At 32.2% G+C, this 22,554-nt stretch overlaps 2 protein-coding genes across 2 annotated transcripts in view; one reads left to right on the plus strand and one right to left on the minus strand.

Moving 5' to 3' along the window:
- The window catches only part of LOC108347389 (uncharacterized), a 41,403-nt gene extending 38,202 nt beyond the window's left edge, over positions 1–3,201 (minus strand). Inside the window, exons 1-5 of the mRNA XM_017586590.2 lie at positions 2,977–3,201; positions 1,849–1,969; positions 1,364–1,452; positions 949–1,084; positions 742–871 (exon numbers count right to left, since the gene is read on the minus strand). Coding sequence (XP_017442079.1) covers positions 742–871; positions 949–1,084; positions 1,364–1,452; positions 1,849–1,969; positions 2,977–3,040 — 540 coding nt within the window. The 5' untranslated portion in view covers positions 3,041–3,201. The remainder of the gene's footprint in view (positions 1–741; positions 872–948; positions 1,085–1,363; positions 1,453–1,848; positions 1,970–2,976) is intronic.
- Positions 3,202–8,282: 5,081 nt separating this feature from the next.
- Positions 8,283–12,725, plus strand: LOC108346351 (uncharacterized protein At4g13200, chloroplastic). The gene is made up of 3 exons (XM_017585421.2): positions 8,283–8,567; positions 9,362–9,522; positions 12,357–12,725. The coding sequence occupies exons 1-3, from the start codon at positions 8,372–8,374 to the stop codon at positions 12,561–12,563; spliced, it is 564 nt and encodes a 187-aa protein (XP_017440910.1). The 5' UTR covers positions 8,283–8,371; the 3' UTR covers positions 12,564–12,725.
- The last annotated feature ends 9,829 nt before the right edge of the window (positions 12,726–22,554 follow it).

Raw genomic sequence — 22,554 nt, forward strand, 5'->3', positions numbered from 1 at the left:
TTAAGATTGAAACTGTAAAATAATTCTAGAGGGCTTGATTGATCCCTCTCACAATCTTCTATTTATAAGAATAAATTGATACACAAATACATGATAAATAGGGTAACCCTAGACACAATATAATCATGATAAATAGGGTAATCCTAGACATAATATAATCATGATAAATAGGGTAACTCTTGACACACTATAATGATGATAAAATAGGATAAATATCCTAACAGGTAGGATGGAGATGGTGTTGGAAGAAGAATCTGCCACCACTGCACGATGACGACAAACACATAATTAATATACAGTAACATGCTACAGACCTACAATGATCTAGTTTTAATAAGTAGGATGGAAATGGAGTTGGAAGAAGAATCCCCCACATCTGCAACGATGAAGTCGGGTGCCACTTCTCAGATGTGTTGGGTGATACATTTACTACTTCCTGAAAATTTTGGCCAGGGATATTTTAGCAAGAATTAAACAAAGAAAATTCATAATGATAGAAATGCTAGTCTTTGCATGCATCAAGGCTTCATGCACACCAGAAGCTAAACAAAGGTATTATTAGTAGGATATTGAGTGTACTAGTAGAAGCTCTTAGAAAACTCTAGAGATCTCTATATAATTATGACTATAGGGTTAGAGTTTTGTATATATTGAGGCTGATGTACTGTTTCAAATAAAACAATTGAATAAAAATCTTCCCTCTTTCAAATTAATCCTTTCAAGTAAAGAGATTTACCTCACCTTAGGAAATGTCTGCTGAGACAACAAAATGGGGAATGCTATATTTTCTTCCATCAGTAACTGCATTAGGTGCACTTGATCAGAAGAAGAGTGAATTGCTCCCAAACCAATAATGTTAATATGAGGAAACCTGCCACCAAAATATATTTAATTAATACAAATGTACATTAATACAAAGTGAGGAGAGAAAATATAACTTTTGTATACCTCTTTTGAATTGTCTTTAATTTTTTAAGCGTAATGTCACAATTGAAATTACTTGCAGCTAGAACTAAAAATATTCCATCGGCTCCAAAAAGTTGGTCAATTTTTTCAGATCTATTTAACCAATAATGATGGGTGCCTGCATTTTAAAGAAAGGATAAATTACGTAATTGGCAAAATGTGGAGAGGATGGACTATTTAACTCATTGAATCTAAAACTATTGACAAATGAACTAGTAAGATAGAAAAAATAAAAATATGGTGCATACAATTCAAAACTAAAATGTATAATTGAGCAAAACATAAGCTTCAGAATATAGAAAATAAAACTAACACTCAAAATATGAAGAATTTGAAAGGCTCATACAAAACTTTAAGAATATGAAAGGGCATGGACTACCATAACAAAAAGTAATACCTTCAAATTCATCCAGTGAAGCCTTAATGAAAGATAAAAGATCAATTTCAGTGGCAGGTTCATGCAATTTAACAGCCATTGTTGAGATCCTGAATAAGACTGGCGATCAGAAGTCAAGAAACCCAAGAAAGCTACAAAATCCTAAATTATGATGTTTCAAAATTAAACATTCTAAATGTAGTGTATTATTCTTTAATTGAGTTAAAATACAGAAGCATATTCAATCAGATAGATTGAGCTCCAAGCTAGTTAGTTACAATCTAACAGTACTACAACAGACTCCAACCATCTGTCCTTACAAAATGACGCCTGGCTAACTATTTCATAGTGCTGACTCAAAACTGATTCAGCTCAGCATACTAATTAAAACAGTAGAATTGATACGGAGAATAGTCAAAAACTAAGTATACTATCTTATTCACAAATGATGACTGACACTACAATTTATGTTATCTTCCTATGCTGTCAGTCAAAAAAGCAATCACCTGTGTTCATGAAACTCTCTCGCTTGATTCCAATTAGCAGCTGGGTTCCGAGCAGAAGGCACCAGCATCACAGACAAAGCCACTAAGTCTAAAGCTTTGCTAGATTGAGGACAACAGACACCTAGAGAGGGCGGAGTGAAATAAATATATAAATAATCAAGTTAAAATTCGTTAATGAAAATAATATGCTGAAGCATTATAAAAAGACCACGTACCAATAATCAAACTTCGGTATCATAAACATATCAGCAAACAATGCCAAAAGGTAAAATAATCAAAATTTACATGGCACAACTTCATAATTCTAACAACTTTTAAGAAAACAAAACATCTGGTGATGCAGGAGAGCATGCACACACGCAAAACGCAAAGGAAACATCAACTAATGATTAATAAGTATACAGCCAGATTGACATCTGTAATTTTGGACTGATGAACTGAATCTCACCTTTGCATTTTATAGTAATGTTCTACTTTTCAATTCCCCATATGAATAACATAGACACTCGCTCACCAAAAATATGGATAAACTCACTTCCAATGATTGAAGATAAATTATGTTCAGCTTAAATTCACTTTTGATCCGTGTAGTGTTGCAAATGTGATATTTTGGTCAGTAAAAAAGTTTAATAGTGCATTTTGATTTTCTAATTTTCTAAAATTAAGCAATTTTGGTCCAGTGTTAATATATCATCCCATTGCTAAGAAAAAATGTTAACGTGTCCGTTAATGATAACAGTGTCAATTATTTATAAGATGTTCCACACTTGACATTCTAGCCTGTCGATTACCATTTCCCGCCAATAACTACATGATACAGTGTACCAAAATTAAAAAAACTGTTATAATAACCAAAATTGCACATTGCCGTAACTATAACTATAAGGACTAAAAGTGGAATTAATTTATCTTGTTTTTCAGATACTGAACATGATCGAGTCAATGAAGACAACATAAAAAAGAGAAAAAATCATAACAAACATTCGATCAACTTAGCACTAAGTAAAATAAACAAAATATCACAAATACAATAACAGTTTTTCGTCTTTAATAATTTGTCTTTGTCTTTCAGAGCAACAATAAGAGAGTGCAGTGCAGACGAAAAGGCAGTGTAGAAAACACACGCACCTGCTTGAGTAACGGGACAGAGAAATTTCGAGAGTTCCTTCGTAAGACGATGCCTCAGGGCCATTTCTCTCTTCCCAGAAACCTGGTTTCAGTTAAGAGTGCTACGACACAAGTGTGGTGTGGGTTTAATAGTTGAACTGAAACAGGCAATAGGGTATAGATTGAAGAACGGTTTTAAACGCGTTTGGTTCAAAGCCGACCCAATGGGTTCTAATCGAATAAATCTGGATTCGTAATTCCTAATTTACATAATAGGAAAAACAGATGCTGACCATTCTTTTTAATATATATATATATATATATATATATATATATATATATATATATATATATATATATATATATATATATATATATATATTCACGGTTTTTTCCAAATTTAGTTTTTAATTAAAATAATTATCTGAGGAGATTTTTCTTTTCACATTTATTTTTTAAATTTATCTCTTTTTTTTCAAATTAAAATAATTATTTTATTAATTTTACGATTTCTTTAAATTTAAACGTCTTTTTAATATGATACTTTTTTAACTTAATTATTCTTTTAATTGTAAAATAAACTTAACCATTTTTTTAATTGTAAAACTAGTTATAAAATAAATTAAAATTATTTACAATAAAATTATAATATTTAGTTTTATAATTATAATAATAATAATTTTATTTTTGTTATAACATATTTTAGTTTTCATTTAAAATTATAATTATATAATAAAAATACATTTGATCTTTATAATTTATTTTATTTATAAAAAAATATTAAAAAATCAAGTTAAATATCAGAAAATATTATTATTTTATAAAATATTTAATCAAGAAATTCTCAAGTCAACCCAGTCAGCAAATCATAAAAACAACTTACTTATATCAACATGACTCATTTTTCTAGAGTTTATTATCGTCCTTCATTGCAAATATTTATTGAAAACAATTGCTTTTTATTTTTGTTTATTTTCTTTTTCAAATATATTGTCATATATATAGAATGCAAAAAAAAAAATATAAAAGTACTTACCTTCTTTAAGGTGAAAGGAATGTTAGACTAGTCAAATTCACCTCATTCATCGTCTTGTTAAGTATGTCTTGATTTTTATTAAATATTTGAAGACGATGGTCATTCACTTTGAAAAATTTATTTGAAAATTATTCCTTATTCTCTACTTCTCCAAAAGGGAATACTTGTGTGACGGGGAATGGGCCTTTCCATTTGGAATGCAATTTAACTTATTTAACCTATCCTAGACTTGTACAATAATATCTTTTGTTCTATGTTGAAATCTTTTTGGCCACAAGCTTTTGGTCATCGAATTTCTTGGTTTTCTCCTTGTAGAACTTGGACTTTTTGTAAGTTGTGAGCATAAGTTCTTGCAGTTGAAGCTTTCACTCCTTCCCTCCTTCTTCCAAGTCCAAGTTATAAGCTTTTACAACCCAATCCCGATGTTGAATCTCCATGGGTAGATGACAAGTCTTTCCAAAAACAACCCTCAAAAGTGACATGCCAATAGGTGCTTTATAAGTTGTCTTATGTGTCTAGAGTGCATCATCCAATCATGCAGCTCAATCCTTCCTATTTAGTTTTACTAGCTTTTGTAATATCTTCTTGATCTCTCTATTAGAGACCTCAACTTGTCCATTAGATTGGGCATGATATGGTGTAGCAATACGATGTGCATCATTCTTCAACATATTCTCTACCAGTTTAATGCAAAAGTAGGTCCCCTAATCACTAATGATGGCTAGTGGTATTCCAAACCTGCAAAAAATGTTAGACTCGACAAAACTCATAACAACCCAAGCCTCATTAGTCCTTGTTGTAAGACCTTGGTTGCAGATGTTCTTGAACGTTTGATTTAGGAAACTTGTCAATTAATAAAATAAGGGTATTTTATTAATTACCATTTGTTTATTAGCTAGAGTTAATTATGGTGGGGTAAAGGTCTCGTGTACATGTCTTTGTCATACGACCAAATTTTTTGTTTGACTTGAAATGTGAAATAATAAAATCTCCAAAAAAAAAGTTAAATAGAAATAAAAATGATATGATATCAGCGAAATAAGCTTAGCTTAATGGTATGTGTGTGTTGTCTGTGGAGTGAAATAACTACAGTGTTTTGAGAAAGGTGACTCTTAAAAAGGATAGTGTTTATTAACAAGAGCTTTTATAAACGGTTGTGTTAATAAGCAACTGTAGAGTTTATAAGTAACAACATTTTGCAAGGCTGGAGTAATAAACACAGTTATTTTATATTAGTTCACTCCATTAAGTTACATTTAGTTCTCCTTTAAGACCTCTTAGAGGGTTTCACTATAATCTTTAACAAGACTACAACTGAGTATTTGCATCACGCCTGGTATCACCTAATTAATCATAGTAACCACAGTTACTCTGACTATAATCGAGTATCACCAACTCTTCATTGTGCAATATTCTTCACCACTCATGGTATTCCTAGACAATTCTAGTATCTTCTTGATATGTTGTCTAGTTGATTTTCACTCACTCTTGGTTTTCACTAAACAAACTTGTCTAGCTACTGTTTAACCCCACCGAGTAAACCGTTAAGTGTTTGTATTCTCTTCAAAATTTGAAATCAATCAGATCGCTTACAAGTCCTTAAACAATTACTCTCACAAATAGGATATGTTTACAATACAATTAAATTTGATAGTTTTTTTGAGTTTTTCTCTCTTCTTACAAATATATGCTTATGATTCTATAAAGCTTGAGAGTATTTTCTTTTCTTTTGAGCTTGCTTTTGTTCTATATGATTTCGTTAATATTCGTGTGCTTATTCTCTTGATTTTCTCTTCAAGAATCTTCAATCTATAGGCTTCAACAAAATGTTCGTTAGATGGTACTTGTTTTTTATCTTTGGATTTTTCTTAGCCTTTTCGTAGGTAACAATCGTAGGGTAAAGTAAACTTGTCAGAGCAGACATGTTTTTTCAGTACTTTAACAAAAGTAGGTTGTACAAACTCTTAAGCACGACTTTTGACAAAGAGAACACTCCATGAATGCCTTCTTTGTCTCTAACTTCCACTTTTGACTTCTATATGATAGAGTAGGCATATCAAAATACATTAACATGAATGTGTGCAATACTATGCATGAAGACTTCTAAGAACCTAAAGACTCCCCTTGATTCTATGCTATTTTATTCTAACCTATCGTCTAGTGTACTCCCCCTGAGTATATGCTCCTAAGTTCTTCCCCTTATTTGATAAACATCAAAGAGGTGAAAGGAGAACATCATCGCCAGATGGGGTAACAGTAAAGGTGGAGGGAATTCTTCATAAGACAGAGGAGAGAGTGAGAGGTGGACAAGAAAAGAAGAATAAGAGGTTGAGAAAGTAGATGAAGGGTTTGAAAGAAGAATACGATATTTATGATGAAGGTGGTGGAAGCAAGGTAAGGGAAGGTCTGACAATGAAGGGTGTTGGTTAGGTAGGAGAACTACTCGCATAAGGCAGGTAAGTTCTCAATATGCCAATAAGAAGGAATGTTTTGTTGGTATATACATCTTAATCCAGAACCTGTAGAAGCTATTGGTTGTTGTTATTGAGCGGCTTAGGTGTTCAAGTGAGTGACGTGTCGTTGAGCGGTATAAGTGTTTCGTTAAGCAGTCCAAGTTGGTTGTTATAAGTGATTTGGTTCATCTAGAGTTTGTTGTAACGTGAAGAGGTTTGATGTGTTAGGTTTGGTTGGACCTAGGTCATTGACAAATGTCTTGTTAAGAAAACTTTATGTATTTTGATTATGCATTTGAATTGTTAGAGTAATAATATCTTACATTCAATCAAATAGTTTATTCATCAATTATTTCCTAACATTCAGATTATTTGAACATTTGATTCAAAAAGTTTCTTCTTCCAGAACTTAATCATCAAGAGATACTTTTTTGAACATTGTAATTTATATATTTTGATTTCAATTCCAAACACTTAGATCAATACATCAATTTGCATGATTAATCAGAGATCAAAATATATATCAAACATTATAACTATTTAAATTGTTTAGGTCATCTAATGACTTTAGCTGCATAGGGTCATCTAACCATTTGGGTCATCTAACACCTTAATCGTTTGCCATAATAACTTAGGTCGTCTAAAGACCTAGGGCGTCTAATGCTTTAACCTAGTGAACATAAGTTTTGTACTCATCTAACACATTAACACGTTTGGCTATTAATAATAAAGCATATATAAGCCTAAGTCTTCATCACACATTTTGATATTCACACCATATTGATCAAGCATCTAACCTTACTATATCTATTAAATGTTTTCTCTTAGACATAACTTCACTTCTAACTAGAAATTTACTTATCTAATTAGAAGTTTTTTTTTCAAAAAAAGCCTTTATCTGATACCGTTGACTTCACTTTTATGTATGAATATGTGTTTAAAGACCTTAATATATTTTCCCTTGTCTACTTCTCAATCTCATATATGATAAAGGCCGCGCCGAGTCAGTTTCAACCCAATATTTAGAAATTTTTAAAAACTTATGAAATTCTCTTTGAATATCTACATACAGTGCTCAGTGCTAATAAATTCATGTATTTTTATGGTCGGAAGTATTAGGAATCCAAGTGAGTCTAAGTCCCACATTGGATAGAAATAAGAAAGTAGAATATTATATAAAGATGAAAGACCCATTAACCCATTGTCTTAAGGTTTTAGGTAGAAAGTAGTGTTAATCTCTTATATGATTGGACTCAGATGTCATTGGTGTTTGTGTCTCCCTAGTGAACCTCCTCCTCGATAAACCCGACAATAGAATCAGAATCGATAGTTCATCTTGAAAAGATGAAAAACCCATTAACCATTTGTGTCTCCTTAAAACCTATCCTAACGAGATAATTTAGTGATAAGAGGTCATCCACACCTACTAATACAATGTCCGAGCTTGATGTCGATGATCCTATCACTGTCGTTACTCCACTTACCATAGTGATTTTAATCTTCACAACAAATCAGACCTTACCTTCCTCACTCAATTGACATGGTCGAGCCATTTAATTCATTATGGCATATGTGGGGGCAATATAAACAATGCCAACATTACAATTTGTTTTAATAATTTAATTCTAAAAATGTATTAATAAATTTTCAATTTAATTATTTTATATTAACCAATATAAAATTAATTAGGAAAATCATAATTTTGTTAAGTAAATTTCAATTAATGAATTAAATTATTAGAAGATACTTTTAAAAAAATATAAATTGTTTGTTTGTATTAGGTAGCACTTTCCCGACAAGTAATTAAATAACGTCTTTGTTTTAAGTTTCTTAGTATATCTGTAACAAAATTTCTGTTCAGATCTTTTGACAAGTGGGGTTGAACAAGAGCGGCACAGCAAGAGAGAGAGAGTGTGTTTCTGAAAAAATGATCACTGTACTTTCACCTTCACCGTCTACTACGTTGTCCAAAACCAATGTTTCTTTTTGTCCCTTATTTTCTTCCAATTCCGTTGTTCCCTCTTCTTCCAAATCCTCGCGCATTGAACTTCCCCGCAAAAGGGGTTCTCAAAACACTGCACTTCGATGCAACTGTAGCATCTGGCCCGGTGGCCCTGGCTCTGGTACACTATTGTTCTTTCTTCTTTTTAGCCCTTGCACGCTGATGTGTTTTTCAATGATGTGAAAGGGGTTTTTGTTTATTAATATCAAGTTCTGTACTTCATGGGTGGCTGTTGTTTGATAAAAAAATTCATCCTTTCTGCTGTTTGTAGTAGCTTATATTCTTAGAGAGATATGTTTTTTCTTCTTCTTTATATTCCTTTAATTTTGTAAATCCTTAAGGCGTTTTAGATTGAGAAATGGTTTCGTGGGGACTTATGAATTTCAAGAATGTCCATTATTTATGGGGTCCGATTCTGTTTTTGCCTTTTAGATGTTAGAAATTATTTCTTAAAGCAGTGTTCTATAACTAATTTGTGGATAGTAAGAGAGGGGAAAAAAGATTCAATATTGTCAGGTAACTGAGTATCAGAAAACTGAAAGTAGAAACCAAAAACAAGATGTTTTGGATTATGTTTTAAACTTTGAAAAACTCATTTCTTTTGAAAACAGTTTTCAAAATCTGCCTTTTTGTTTTTAGAAAATAGAAAACGATTTTGAAGAATAGGAATCAAGCAGACCCTTAGTGTATGCATTCAGTTTCTTCACTTATTTTCTAATAGTAATGTTTCAAATAGTATATAGGATTAATGATAATCCATTCTCAAGGATTTACTTTTTCAAATCTGTAGTTTATGTTTACATACTGGTAAACAAGTAGTTTGCAGGATAAATTAGTCCACTTAAAATTCTCTATCTGTGAGATGTTGTTTTATTATATTTTCTTTCTCAGTTAATAAGTGAGTGAATCATGCAGGTGACAGTGATAGCAGCAACAGAAGCATCCTGGATGCATTTTTCTTGGGAAAAGCTGTAGCTGAAGCACTAAATGAGCGCATTGAATCCACAGTTGGTGAGATTTTGAGCACCGTTGGTAGATTGCAAGCTGAACAACAAAAGCAAGTGCAGGACTTTCAGGTTTGGAGCTGTTTAAACTGGCATTATCTTTTGCTGGATTTATGCAATATGTTGTCTCGTGTTTTCCTCATGACTCTGTAAACAGTAATGCTTGCCTATTAATTTGTATCTAAGTCTATTAATTGGAAAGTGATCTGCTTTAAGATTTTATGTGGTAACATGACCCAGAACGATACATTTTGGATGTGGTAACATGACCCAGAACGCACCCTCATGCATGTCCTTTCTGACCATAAATTCACCACCCTTGCTAATGTGTGGGGAGCATGTGGAACAGTGACAGCCTTCCAGCCTTCTATTGTCGTGTTTGCCTTGTTCTTCCGAATACACCCTGCGTGATTGTGGCTCCATTGAACTCTGTTTAGTGGTCTGATGTCTTTCTCTCTCCTATGATTATAATTATTATTCTTTTCCCAAATATCAACAATGCCTTCTGGCGCCTAATCAACATCTAAAACATATTCTCCTATATTTTCTAAGTATATTGTTCATATTGAGAAGATGGACCGGTTTAACTATTCAACTTGGGCTTCCAAAATCGAGTCATGTAATACTAAAAGTAATCCAAAATGGAAACATTGCTAGCTGCATGGAAAATGCCTTTGTTCACCCTATATTGTCAAGGCACGTACTTGAGTCACTGTTGCTCCTATACTACCAACTTATCAGCCTTGCATGATTCCAACAACATTTGAAGACTTTATCAAATGATGAGGCTCACCAATCTATTGGTAACACTAACTTGGTGGCACACACTAATGACTCATGTGCTCAATGCACCTACTGTTGAGTCACCGTTGCCCCTATACTACCAACTGATCAGCCTTGCATGATTCCAACAACATTTGAAGACTTTATCAAATGGTGAGGCTCACCAATCTATTGGTAACACTACCTTGGTGGCACACACTGATAATTCATGTGCTTGTCTCCCTCAATCTCTCTCTCTTGGTCTTTCTAACATTGACTATGGTGCTACTAATCATATATCTATTAATTGTCTCTTTTCTCTTTGTTTACTACTAGTGACAATTTCCCACTTTTATCACTACTGTCAATTGTTCACAAACAAAAGCTTGCGGCTTTGGCACTACTGGACTCCTCTATCTCTTACTGTTGACTTTATTCTTTATATCCCTACCTGTCCTTTTATTTTACTATTTGTCACCCTATTGACCCAACCCCATGATGTTATCTACACCTTCATTAAAAGTAATATTGCCTTGCAAGACTAGATATCAGGTAAATGAGTGACGTTGTATATGAGTCACTTAGTCTTTGCTATCTCTTTTTGTCACCATTGGTATGTGCATTTGTAGTTGTTCCAATGATGATTCATACACAATTAACACATCCTTGGTTGAAAAAATTGCAAAAGATGGTACCTAGTTTAAAACAATTGTTTAATTAAAATTCTGACTCATGTCATTTGAGAAAGCATTTTTGCCAGTGTTTTAACAAAAGAGGTTTGTGTCCTTTTTCTTTAGTTCACTTTGATCTTTGGGGTCTTTCCTGTGTTGTTACACATTTTGAGTTTAAATATTATGTTACCTTTATGTTGAATATTCTAAACTTGATAAATTTTTTTTTCTATATTTAAAATTTTTCTAGTGAAATCAAAAACACAATTTGGTATATTGATTTGTATTTTTCATAGTGATAATGTCCCATGACCATCTATCTCACCATTCTAGTAGTTCATGGCATCCAAGGGTATTCTTTGTGAATGTTCATATCCTCTTTGGTTCACATATTAAAACATATTAAAACTATTTGGTTCACATCTTTTTCACCGTCATATTCGAAACCGTTGGGGGAATAGTTTAGTAATAACATGTTATCTCATTAACTCAGAGTCATCATCCGTCCATAATGATAAGGTATTGGCACTTTATCTTTTTTCTTCATTAGCCTCTAAATACTCTTCCTCCATGTGATTTTAGTACCACATGTTTTGTATATAATCTCATGCCGGGTCGAGATAAACTATTTCTTCAGTCGTTCAAATGTGTTTTCCTGGGATATTATCGTTCTTAGAAAAGGGTATTGATGTTTTTTTCCGGATGTCTCTATCTTTGAGCCTGTCCCATACTATACATATGTCCCTTCTAATGAAGACACATGCAGTCACTTTCCCACCACGATCAATCTTCTTTGCATGATCCTTTCCTTGACACTATCTCCATGATCCTGGGTGTTGGTAGTTATACACTTAAAACAATTTCGGATCGTAAAATTCTCTATTATAAAGCTTGTATGGTTGCCATAGGATGTACACAAATCCAAGGACAAGATTACATTAGAACTTTCACTTTTTTTACCAAAATGACATTCATTGGTCTTCTCTTCTCAATGGAAGTTATTCATCATTGGGCTCTATTTCAACTTGACATGAATATGCTACATTATGATCTTGCTGAGGAAGTTTAGTTGCCCACCATATTCACCGAGCTTCCAAGAGAACCAAGGATCGATCATATATGTTCCAACTCGAGAGAGTGTTATAATTATAGAAACAAGGTGCAAATCCTTTATAATCAAAGAATATTTAGATTATATATGTATTATTAGAAACATTTTAGTTCATTCTCGTTTCATATCTTTACTATCAGAGGATATTAAATCTATTATATTGATGATGCCTTTTCAATATAACTACAGTATCCGTGTTATCTAGCTTCTCGCACATAAATGTTACATTTTGAAGTTGATCAATTTCTTTGCATTTTGAGGTTGATCAATTGCTTTGCATTCCATTTTCTAGCTTCTACTACTTTCCCTGTAGATGTATATACCTGTCTGTTAGCTGTTAGAAAATAATAATGCTCATGCAGGAAGATGTGTTGGAAAGAGCCAAAAGAGCAAAGGAAAAAGCAGCACGTGAAGCTATGGAAGCACGAGGACTCATTTCAAAGTCTGCAGTTGAGACAAACATTGCAGATTCAGACAATTCTAAAACTTCAGATTCTGCAATAGATTCAGTCACTTCTGTTCTGACTACTGATGCATCCGTAGAAAATACTGAATCTACGGATGAATGATCCATCCTTTTGTATTGGGCTCTCAACTTTTGACTAATTTATACTGAATTTGTTTTATGTTTTATTATTCAATAGATGAATCATAACTTTTTCATTATTCCATCTCTGTCTTCTGGATACATATATTTTTTTCAAGAGACGAATAAAATCAAATTCTCTATTGGATTGTTCTTGTTTGTTCCATTTGTTGCAACAAAATTTGATTTCACTATGTTTTGAGATATCATTAGTGACCAAGCTTCGGAAAGTTGGAATGTTACAATGGGTTCATGAATAGTCTTCTATCTAAAAGTTGTTGTGGAAGGGCACTTGGTCTTTAACTATTGATAAAGTGATAGAGCTTTGTTTCTTAAATATTAAGGTTTTTTGTGAAAATTTCAACATTTATTAGTATTTTTTTAACATGATCTGCATGTCAAAAGTCTCTACCCTATCGAAGGTTCAATATTTTACATCAGGAATCGAGAAAGCAGCATTAATTTTATGAGCAGTCACGTAGAGAAGATATTATTCGCTTGTCTCGTCATTTTTATCCTTGTCCATTACTATATAGATGATGAGACCCCCAAGAGTTCTCATTATTGCTTTTGTAAGTCTGCACCTCCTAAAGTTTTCGAATTATGCAATTTTGAAGTTAAAAATGACTTTTTAAATTCTATGATTTGGAATTCAAAAATGACTTAGGACTGTGCAAGAAGTAATTTTTTTTCATTAAAAAAGGACTTTCAAAGTATACAATTTAAAAATAATTTCAGACTGTGTAGTTTGGAAGTAAAAATAATTTTCGAATTATGTAATTTGGAAGTATTTTTTTTAAATAACTTTCGAAATTTAAAATCTGAAATTTAATTTTGTATTTTAGATTATATAATTTGAAAATCATTTTTACTAATTTGATTTTTTTTTCAAATGACTTTTGAATTATATAATTTGAAAAAAAAATAGATTATTCAATCCGAAACAAAAAAAAAATGAATTGTACAATCCAAAAATCAACAAATAACATCCAAATTATACAATCTAAAAAAACCAAAATGGGAAAAGAAATTGTGGAAGTGCATGAAGAAAGCTATAGATATACAAGAAATTGCTTCATATTGAATGACTTTTGATGGGAGAAGATAGAAAAATTCTTTTTCGAAAGTAGCAAGTTCAAAACAATATTCCAAATAGTATATCATTTGCAATATTTATTCAAATAACATGGTTTGTAATTCACGGTATTATCGAGAAATTGAGTTTTGACATTCATTTTAATTCATTATTCTCGTTAAAATAGGTTGGAACTTAATTCTTCGAAAGTTGAATTTTAATGTAATTTTTAAAAATTTCTTTTAGAAATTGAAATTGTGGAATTTTTAAAAATCATTTTATCTAAAATGTATACATATTATTTAAATAGATTAGTGTTCATTAAATAATTAATATATATTCATTATTTTATAAATTTATTTGTCTACTTTGTAAATATTATTGATTTGTTTATTTTTTTAATTTGAATTTGAATAGTCCCAATATTTTAATAAATGATCATTTTAGTGTTTCTTTATAGAGCTTTGCATCTCCTGTTCTTGAAGCGAAAAAATAATCATATAATCTAAAAAAAATAGTATCAAAATAGGAGGATTAAACCAAAAACCATGTAAGCACATAATGCAATATTAAGAAAATCTAAATTTGGACAAATCGAGGATAAATAAATTTTTTGAAAAAATCTTTTTGAACTATGAGAATAATTGATTATAATTTATAATAGTTTATTATTGACAACCATTGAAAAATATAGAGAAAAAGTTTGTTTAAGAAACACTAAGGGAATAATATATTGTTGCTTGCAATAATTGATTATTAGTGATAGAGTTAACTTGAATTTTCATATTCTGACCTTAATTTTGAAAATGACTTTTATATAAAGAGGATGAGTTCTCATGCGATAATGTAAAAAAAGTTAGAAAACTTGAGAACTTTATGTGAAAAGCTTTGAAAAACCTAGTGTGGGTAAAATGTGTAAATTTTACTAAGTTTGATATTAGATGATAAGGTGTTGCTTATGTTTTTAAGTAAAGCTGGTCATCTTTTGTGTGATTCAAAGGAGGTGTTTATTCTTTGTGATTTTAGGAAAAGTGCTTCTTCATCTCTTGTGTGTCTCATGAGATGTATCTTCATCCTTTGTACGACTCAAAGAAGGTGTTCATCCCTTATGGGACTCAAAGAAGATGTTCATCCCATGTGGAACTCAAATGAGGTGTTAATTTCTTATGGATTTCAAGGGAGATGTTTCACATTTATTGTGGCTTTAAGAGAAGTGTTTTATTTCTTAAGTTGTTCTTGCTCTTGTTTATAGTTTCAGTTTATTTTTTAGTTATTAGTTTCTTTTAATCTAAATCTGTATAAATTAGTTTGTGTAATTTTCTTTCCTACTCTATTTAATTGTCTACTGAAAATGATTTTATTGCAACTCTGATTTTGAAAGGGAAAATTTTAAAGGAATAATTTCTTATTAAAAAATCAATTCGCCATTTTTTTAGTTGTCTAAAGTAAATATTTTGCAACGATCTTAACAAAGTGAAGCCATGTACATGCATAGAAAGTTCACACAGTTTATTATTGATTATTAGAGTATACATATCCAAATAAGTCCTTAATTATAAATCATCAAAATTATATATTCAATAATGTTATAGATATAAAAAAAATTAAAGTATTAAATCGAAGTAGTGCATCATAGAAACAACACATAAATAATTTAATTCATTACTAATCAAAACACGGGGTTCAAAAAATATCAGAAGACTAAAAATTTGAACCAATGTATTTAGCAAATTAATAAATGTTTCAATGCTTTGATGATATAAGCAAAGAATCAATATTGTCAAGACATTACACATTAGGAAGTTGATACATAATTGATACAAAATGAATTTTGGGAGGACATGATTATTTTTCATATCTATTGATCAAATTGAATAATACAAGATAAAAATGCATGTTTAAACAACCCAATACATTTTATATGTGTCATCTCACAACACAAGATATGATCTATTAAGTATGACAAATTAATAAAGATACTTTGATTTAGCTAATGAATTTTAGGTTAAGGAAAAGAAAAAGATTTTATATTCCAATCATTAATATTTGAATTAAATGACATTTCTATACATTATCTCATATCGGGAACAAATAGGATCACAAATGGTATCAATATATTGCAATAATCGAACAATGCAAAATATTATGAAATATATTTAAGGTCAAACTTAGCAATGAGAAAATATGATCAAAATAGATAAATTAATATATTATGAGCCTTAACAATTGTGTCATGTAGAAATAAGATGATAATGGATGCACGTAATTGATAAAGTATGCACCTAATTGATAAAATACTTAAGAAAGTGTTTACTACTACAATAGTTTGATATTTGATAAGATGACCAATTAATAGATTAACATAGTATATGTATTGTATGATTAGCCAAAACCCGAACAATCAACTATATCTTGAATGGTTAACCATCAAACCAGTTATGAATTATGAGTTTGGTTGAATGACCACACCGTTAGCTCGACGAAGAGAGGGATTGAGCCTGAACGGTCACCAAACAGACCAACTATCTATGCATCAAATCAGATGGTCAACCATCAATCCAATGAACAAGTTATTAAGCCTAGATGGTCACCAAGCAGATTTTTTGACCTTATATTAGACAAATCGTGTTAAAACATGATCGTCTATAAGACTGAACTGCTAAATGTCCTCATATGTTTTGAAGTTTAACAAATAACAATAAACGAAATGAGCATATGATAGAGTGTTATCTTTGGAAAAGTAATATAGCTAGAAGATAAGCGGTTTATTAAAAAAATTGTGAAAGGACAAGTGATAGAGGATTATCTCCTAAACATATACGAGAAGACCTTGAGCAAGAACATTTGCAATTCAAATGATGCATGACAAGGTTAAAGATCAAAACATGTCTCCTTAAATCTTATAATGTTCCATCAACGAGGGAACTTAAAGAACATGAAGAATAATTTAAGAAATTAAATAAATTTTAATTTTACAGAATGTTAAATTCACTAGCGAGTCAATTTGTGTTCGTTGGGCAAATAGGCCTTGCTAGGTGAAAGTCTATGTTTGTAATTTTTGTTTTTTTTTTTACCCATTTTGGGATTTAGGCTTATTTTAAAATTTTTAGGTTTTCTTAAAGTTATGTGCTTATATATAGAAGTACCAAAAGCTTATGAAAACACTTTTGTAGTCATATTATATGCATTTGCATTCTTTGAGAAATGATTCTCTTGGTTCTGGAATTAAGAACTCTGATTCTTATCAAAATTTGACATCTTGTGATAAATTTTCACTTGACTTATCAATTTGCTAAATTGTGGCTCCCCATCCTTGTTTTATTCCACATTTTTCTCTTATTTATTTTTGTTGTGTCTTTTGATGATTCAAATATCATACTCTTTTTTGGACAAGACAATATCAATAAGCTTCGTTAAGCCAAGAAGGAGTGAGTTGGTTTTAAAACTTTTTTTTACTAAATTTCACTTTTTCAAAACTTTTATGAACTTATAAAATCCAAAAAAAACTTTCCTTGAAATTTTATTGATACAAGAATTCAATGAACAATAAAAGATGACAATGATAAAGGAAAAACTCATTAAATAAATATATATGTATATATTAATATTAATATTAATATTAATATTAATATTAATATTAGTTCAAATCAACATTAATCCTATATCTAGGTTGAGCTTTTCCCTCAAGAAAAAGCTAGTTGTACTAACAAAAGAGTATATACAATGCAACAAATAAGTCACTATACTCTAAAGGATATAAAGTTTCAATCTACACTGATATCAAAGAGGACTTCTATCCTATCTACTCTTAACTCACTTCAAGATAATCTTGATCTTATATATTATTTTGCTATTCAAGAATATGCCTAACCTTATTAACTCTAACACACTGTTGCAACACTTTTACAACATAACACAACGAAACCTTTTTTAATTCTTTAAAAATTTTAGGACACTTGGTAATTGCATTTTTATCTTAGAAAATGTGTGTGTATATCTTTATTAGCGATTGCAAAGAGACTTGAGTATAAACAGATATTTTTAATCTAAAGTAAAAAAAATTACATATTCATCAAACATGCAAAGAATCTTCATAAGTCATATAATTCTCCCCCTTGGAGCATTATACGAAAAAGAACAAAGGAAAAGCATGTTCAATAACAGTGCACACAACACACTAGAAACTATTTATTTTTAAACATCAATTCCTAAAATAATCAATTAGCAAAAATAAGATACTAGGGCGCACAAACACCGAAATAATTGATTGTCAAACGATTATTTAGAGAAAAAAAAAACTAATGCAACTTAAACAAAGTAACTTAAAAAAAAAGAGCTTAAAAATGTTTAACTTTAAAATAGAGAACTTTGTTTTGTATTCATATTAAAACAAATTCAAACAAACTCATTCAAACATCTCAAAACATATTTCATCAATAATTATATAGTTATTACATTTATAAAAGCAAGAAAAACATGAAACTAAAAACAATAAGTAGATTCAAATTCTTCATTTGATTCAAAACTATTTTCATCACTTCTTAGCTTCCTATTCATCTTTTCTAATTTGTTGTACACCTTGTCCAGAAAAAATTATGAGTTTCTTCTTTCTCCTTCTGATAATTGTATATTGCATCCAGTTTCTTCACCAAAGTGAGTTCAACAGGATTGAGAGACTTTTCCTTCTACGTGTCCAGAGGTATCTTCTTGTTCTTCATTTCTCTTGATCATGCCCATTTTAGCAGTTTCCCTAATTTTGTTTGAAGGTTTGTTAAGCAATAAAGAGAATACAGAAAAAAAATAAGAAATGATTCTATTGTTTTATTGAAATTTCATAACCAATCCACTCCCAACAAAGGTGGACGAATAGAGTGTACAATCTTAGGTAAGAGAAAGTCACAGAAGGGTCAGAGAAGAAGATACAATAATTTCCATACCCCTCCCTCTCACATTCTCTCTCCATATATCAAGGATTTCTTACACAAATTCCCTCAGCATTCTGTTTCGAGTACGTGTCCTTGTCCCACGTCTCACTTCCTGAATTTCCGGGTTGTTAGTAACTACCCCATCATTTTCCATATTTTGCCCCTCTGTTTGTATATTTACTGCATTATTATCTTCTCTGTCAGATTTTCCAGCTGGTACCTTTGTTACATTGCCTTCCCCTTTAAAAACAACCTTGTCCTCAAGGTTGATATGAGGGAAACTAGTTTTAATAAACTCGACATCCTCCCAAGATGTATCTGCATTGTTGCAAGGATCCCATTGGACCAAAACCTGAGAACGCAACTTAGAACCTTGTAAAATTGTTCTAGCTTGTAGAATGGCCACAGGCTGTAAGATGGCACCCAATTCAGAAGTTGTAAGAGGAAGTGGCATATAAGGCTCATGACTATCTCCTTTGAAGACAAGCACATATTTGTGTAATACAAGTTGAAAAATGTGATTCATCAAGCTTTGAAAAGTGGCTGGCGCATTAGTGAGGCCGAATGGCATGACCAACCATTCGTAATGGCCATGATGCGTTCGAAATGCCGTTTTATGATGATCAGCGGGTTAGACCAAAATTTGATGATACCCAGAGAGTAAGTCCAACTTCGAGAAATACTGTGCACCATAGAGCTCGTCCAATAATTCATCTACAATGGGCATGGGAAAACTATCCTTGATAGTTATAGCATTCAAGGCCCGATAATCTATGCAAAACCTCCATGATTCATCCTTTTTCTTTACTAACAAAATAGGGGATGAGAAAGGACTCGTGCTAGGTTGGATAAGGCCATGCTCAAGCATTTCATGAACCAATTTTTCAATTTGCTCCTTTTGGCTATGAGGATATCGGTAAGGACGAACTTTAACTGGTTTAGTGCCTTCTTGTAACGGAATAGCATGGTCTTGCAGTCTTGGAGATGGCAGGCCTGATGGAGGCTTAAAAATGTTTTGATACTTGTGCAATAAGGCAACCAGATCAGGGGATAAGTCAGTAGGGAACTGAAGAGGCAAGTCATCAGAAATCTCAAGCTGCACTAGCTGAATGGAAAAACATTCCGCAATAGATTGTGTATGCTGCATTCGGCGCATATGATGTAATTGAGTTGGTTGAGGTTGGAGCATATGTTCCCCTTGCAAAACAACGAATTTATCATGCTGAAAAAAATTTAAGAGTAGACGTGGCATAGTCTGCAATGTGCGAACCAAGAGTAGCTAACTAAGAAGATCCTAAAACAAGGTCAGCACCTGAAACCGGAAACAAATACACGGGAACAATCAATTGATGACCTTGAATTGTCACTGCTAGCTGTTGTATCACCCCCTCGGTCGTCATGGATTGGCCATTGCCGACAAAAACTTGAAAGCCAGTAACATATTCAATTGGTAGCTTTAAAAATTGAGCAATGCGAGGTTGGATAAAGTTGTCAGAACTTCCGCCATCAACCAAAATCTTAACTGCAAGAGGCCCAATATGTCCAGTGAAGCCAATGGTGCCTACACCACCTACGCCTTTCATGGCATTGAGTGAAAGATGATGTTCGGGGTTACATAATTCACTATCAGTTTGTATTAAATCAGGGGGATCAGGTTCACGAGTATCCCCCAAGTCATCATCAATTAATTGCAGCAACATCATTTGACGATTGGGACACTTATGACTAAAGGAAAATTTCTCATCACAAAAATAACAAAGGCATTTTTCTCTTCGAAGTTGCATCTCCGCGGGGGAAAGTTTTCTTATTTGATGGTGTTTGTTGGTTTGAGACAGAGGTTTAATGTTGGGATTGGGAAGTAAAGGTGGTAAGGTAGATTTAGGTAAGCTAGAAGAGGTATCTGTTTTGGTATTATATGAGGTGCGGTTAGGAACAATGGTTGAAGATCTAGGTAGGTAGACAGGGTTCTTGGCTGCATTAGGGGGGTTATATTTCTCCTCAAATAATTTGGCTAAGGCAACAGCCTTGACCAGGCTAGGTGGAGATAAAGCCATAACATCCCTGCGAATCTCAGTTTGAAGGCCACTCAAAAAACAATCCAATAAAGCCTCATTGTTGATGCGAGACACACAATTAGCTAAACCAATAAATGCTTTGTAATACTCACCAACAGTACCAGTTTGGTTAAGCTTGAATAAAGAAGCCCGAGGACACTCATATGCCTCAGTAAACTCATGCCAAGAATGGAAGGGAGTTGAGTGTTGCATCATTTGGAACCAAGGTACGATGTCATTCTCTAGATGAACTAAGGCAATAGCCAATCGATCAGCCTCATCGGTTGCGTAATAGTCGAAAAATTGTTCAGCCTTAAAGATCCAATCCAAGACATTGTGACCATCACATCGTGGAAAATCAAGCTTCACGTTTCGTATCTGGAAGGGCGACCGAGACGAGTTCGAAGCACCATGGATGGATCCGGAAGAGGAAGCATGACGTTGTAGCAGAGTCTCCAAAGCTCCGAAAATCTGATTAAATCTAGAATCATTGGCTTGCATCATTGTCTCAAGGCGTTCAAAACGAGCAGCATTCACCGATTCGAGTTTTGCCATCTGAGTTTGTAGGTCTAAGTAATACCTCTCCATGGTTTCAGAATTTCGTTTAACATCTGCCTGGAAATCCTTCAATCTTGTGTTTTCCGCCATGGGCAGCACCAAATTGTTAAGCAATAAAGAGAACACAGAAAAAAAATAAGAAATGATTGTACTGGTTTATTGAAATTTCATAACCAATTCACTCCCAACAAAGGTGGACGAATAGAGTGTACAATCTTAGGTAAGAGAAAGTCACAGAAGGGTCAGAGAAGAAGATACCAGAATTTCCATACCCCTCCCTCTCACATTCTCTCTCCATATATCAAGGATTTCTTACACAAATTTCCTCAGCATTCTATTTCGAGTACGTGTCCTTGTCCCACGTCTCACTTCCTGAATTTCCTGGTTGTTAGTAACTACCCCATCATTTTCTATATTTTGTCCCTCTGTTTGTATATTTACTACAATATTATCTTCCCTGTCAGATTTTCTAGCTGGTACCTTTGTTACAAGGTTCATAGTCATTGCGTTTCACCCTCCAACTCCACTCCATAGTGTTAGAAAACTTTTGATAGAAAAGTAGGGAAAGGAAAAGGATAAACAAACATCTTGTCTTGATCATTACATTAGAGAAGATAGTAGTTCAATCTAACAATTGATATGTACATTTTTTTAAGTCTTGGAAATATAGAATCCAATGTCATGAGAATCAAGCAAAAATAATATATACAAAAAAATATTATGACAAAAATAATAAACAAATGTCATAGAAGTTAAAAATATGAAATTAAAGCAATTATATAAAATAAACCTAATTTATTATTAATGAAAGAAAACAAACTAAGTATAATAACTATATAAATAAAAATATAAATTTGTGTATAAAATATATTTTATTAACATCCAATCCCAAATATTCAACAAGAGAGATATCTTAAGACAAAATCTGTAAAGATCTAGACGGTGTCACAAAAGAAAATAGGTGTAGAACATTTCTTTCTGCTCCTGACTTTTAAAATCTCACTTTTACCCTCATGCATTAAAAATCCTAATCTTGTTTTCTCTTCCATCTTCCCCTTTCTCATCTTTGAGCACTATCATCTTTCAATCTTCTCCTTCCGATCTCAACCATCTTTTCCAACAAAATCCCACCACCACAGTTGCAACAACGTTGACTAGAGAAGTTGTTGTCATCGATGTCATGTCCCACACGCTTATGTTACACACAGAACAAACAAACGTTAAAAAAACCAAAAACACTCCCAAAATGCAATACCAATCTGAAAGTACATTCTGGATTGTCTAACCCGATGTAATTTCCGAATTGAATAATCTTGAATGCACTCTTGAATCTCATAGTGCATTCTGGATTGAACATTCCTG

Source organism: Vigna angularis, chromosome 9 (genome assembly GCF_016808095.1).
Source record: "Vigna angularis cultivar LongXiaoDou No.4 chromosome 9, ASM1680809v1, whole genome shotgun sequence".
Lineage (NCBI taxonomy): Eukaryota > Viridiplantae > Streptophyta > Magnoliopsida > Fabales > Fabaceae > Vigna > Vigna angularis.

Excerpts from the sequence above, each read along its gene's own strand:
- LOC108346351 (XM_017585421.2), top strand. The coding sequence starts at position 8,372 with ATGATCACTGTACTTTCACCTTCACCGTCTACTACGTTGTCCAAAACC. Across the intron at positions 8,568-9,361 it reads GCCCGGTGGCCCTGGCTCTG|GTGACAGTGATAGCAGCAAC; the intron begins GTACACTATTGT and ends TGAATCATGCAG. Across the intron at positions 9,523-12,356 it reads AGCAAGTGCAGGACTTTCAG|GAAGATGTGTTGGAAAGAGC; the intron begins GTTTGGAGCTGT and ends ATGCTCATGCAG.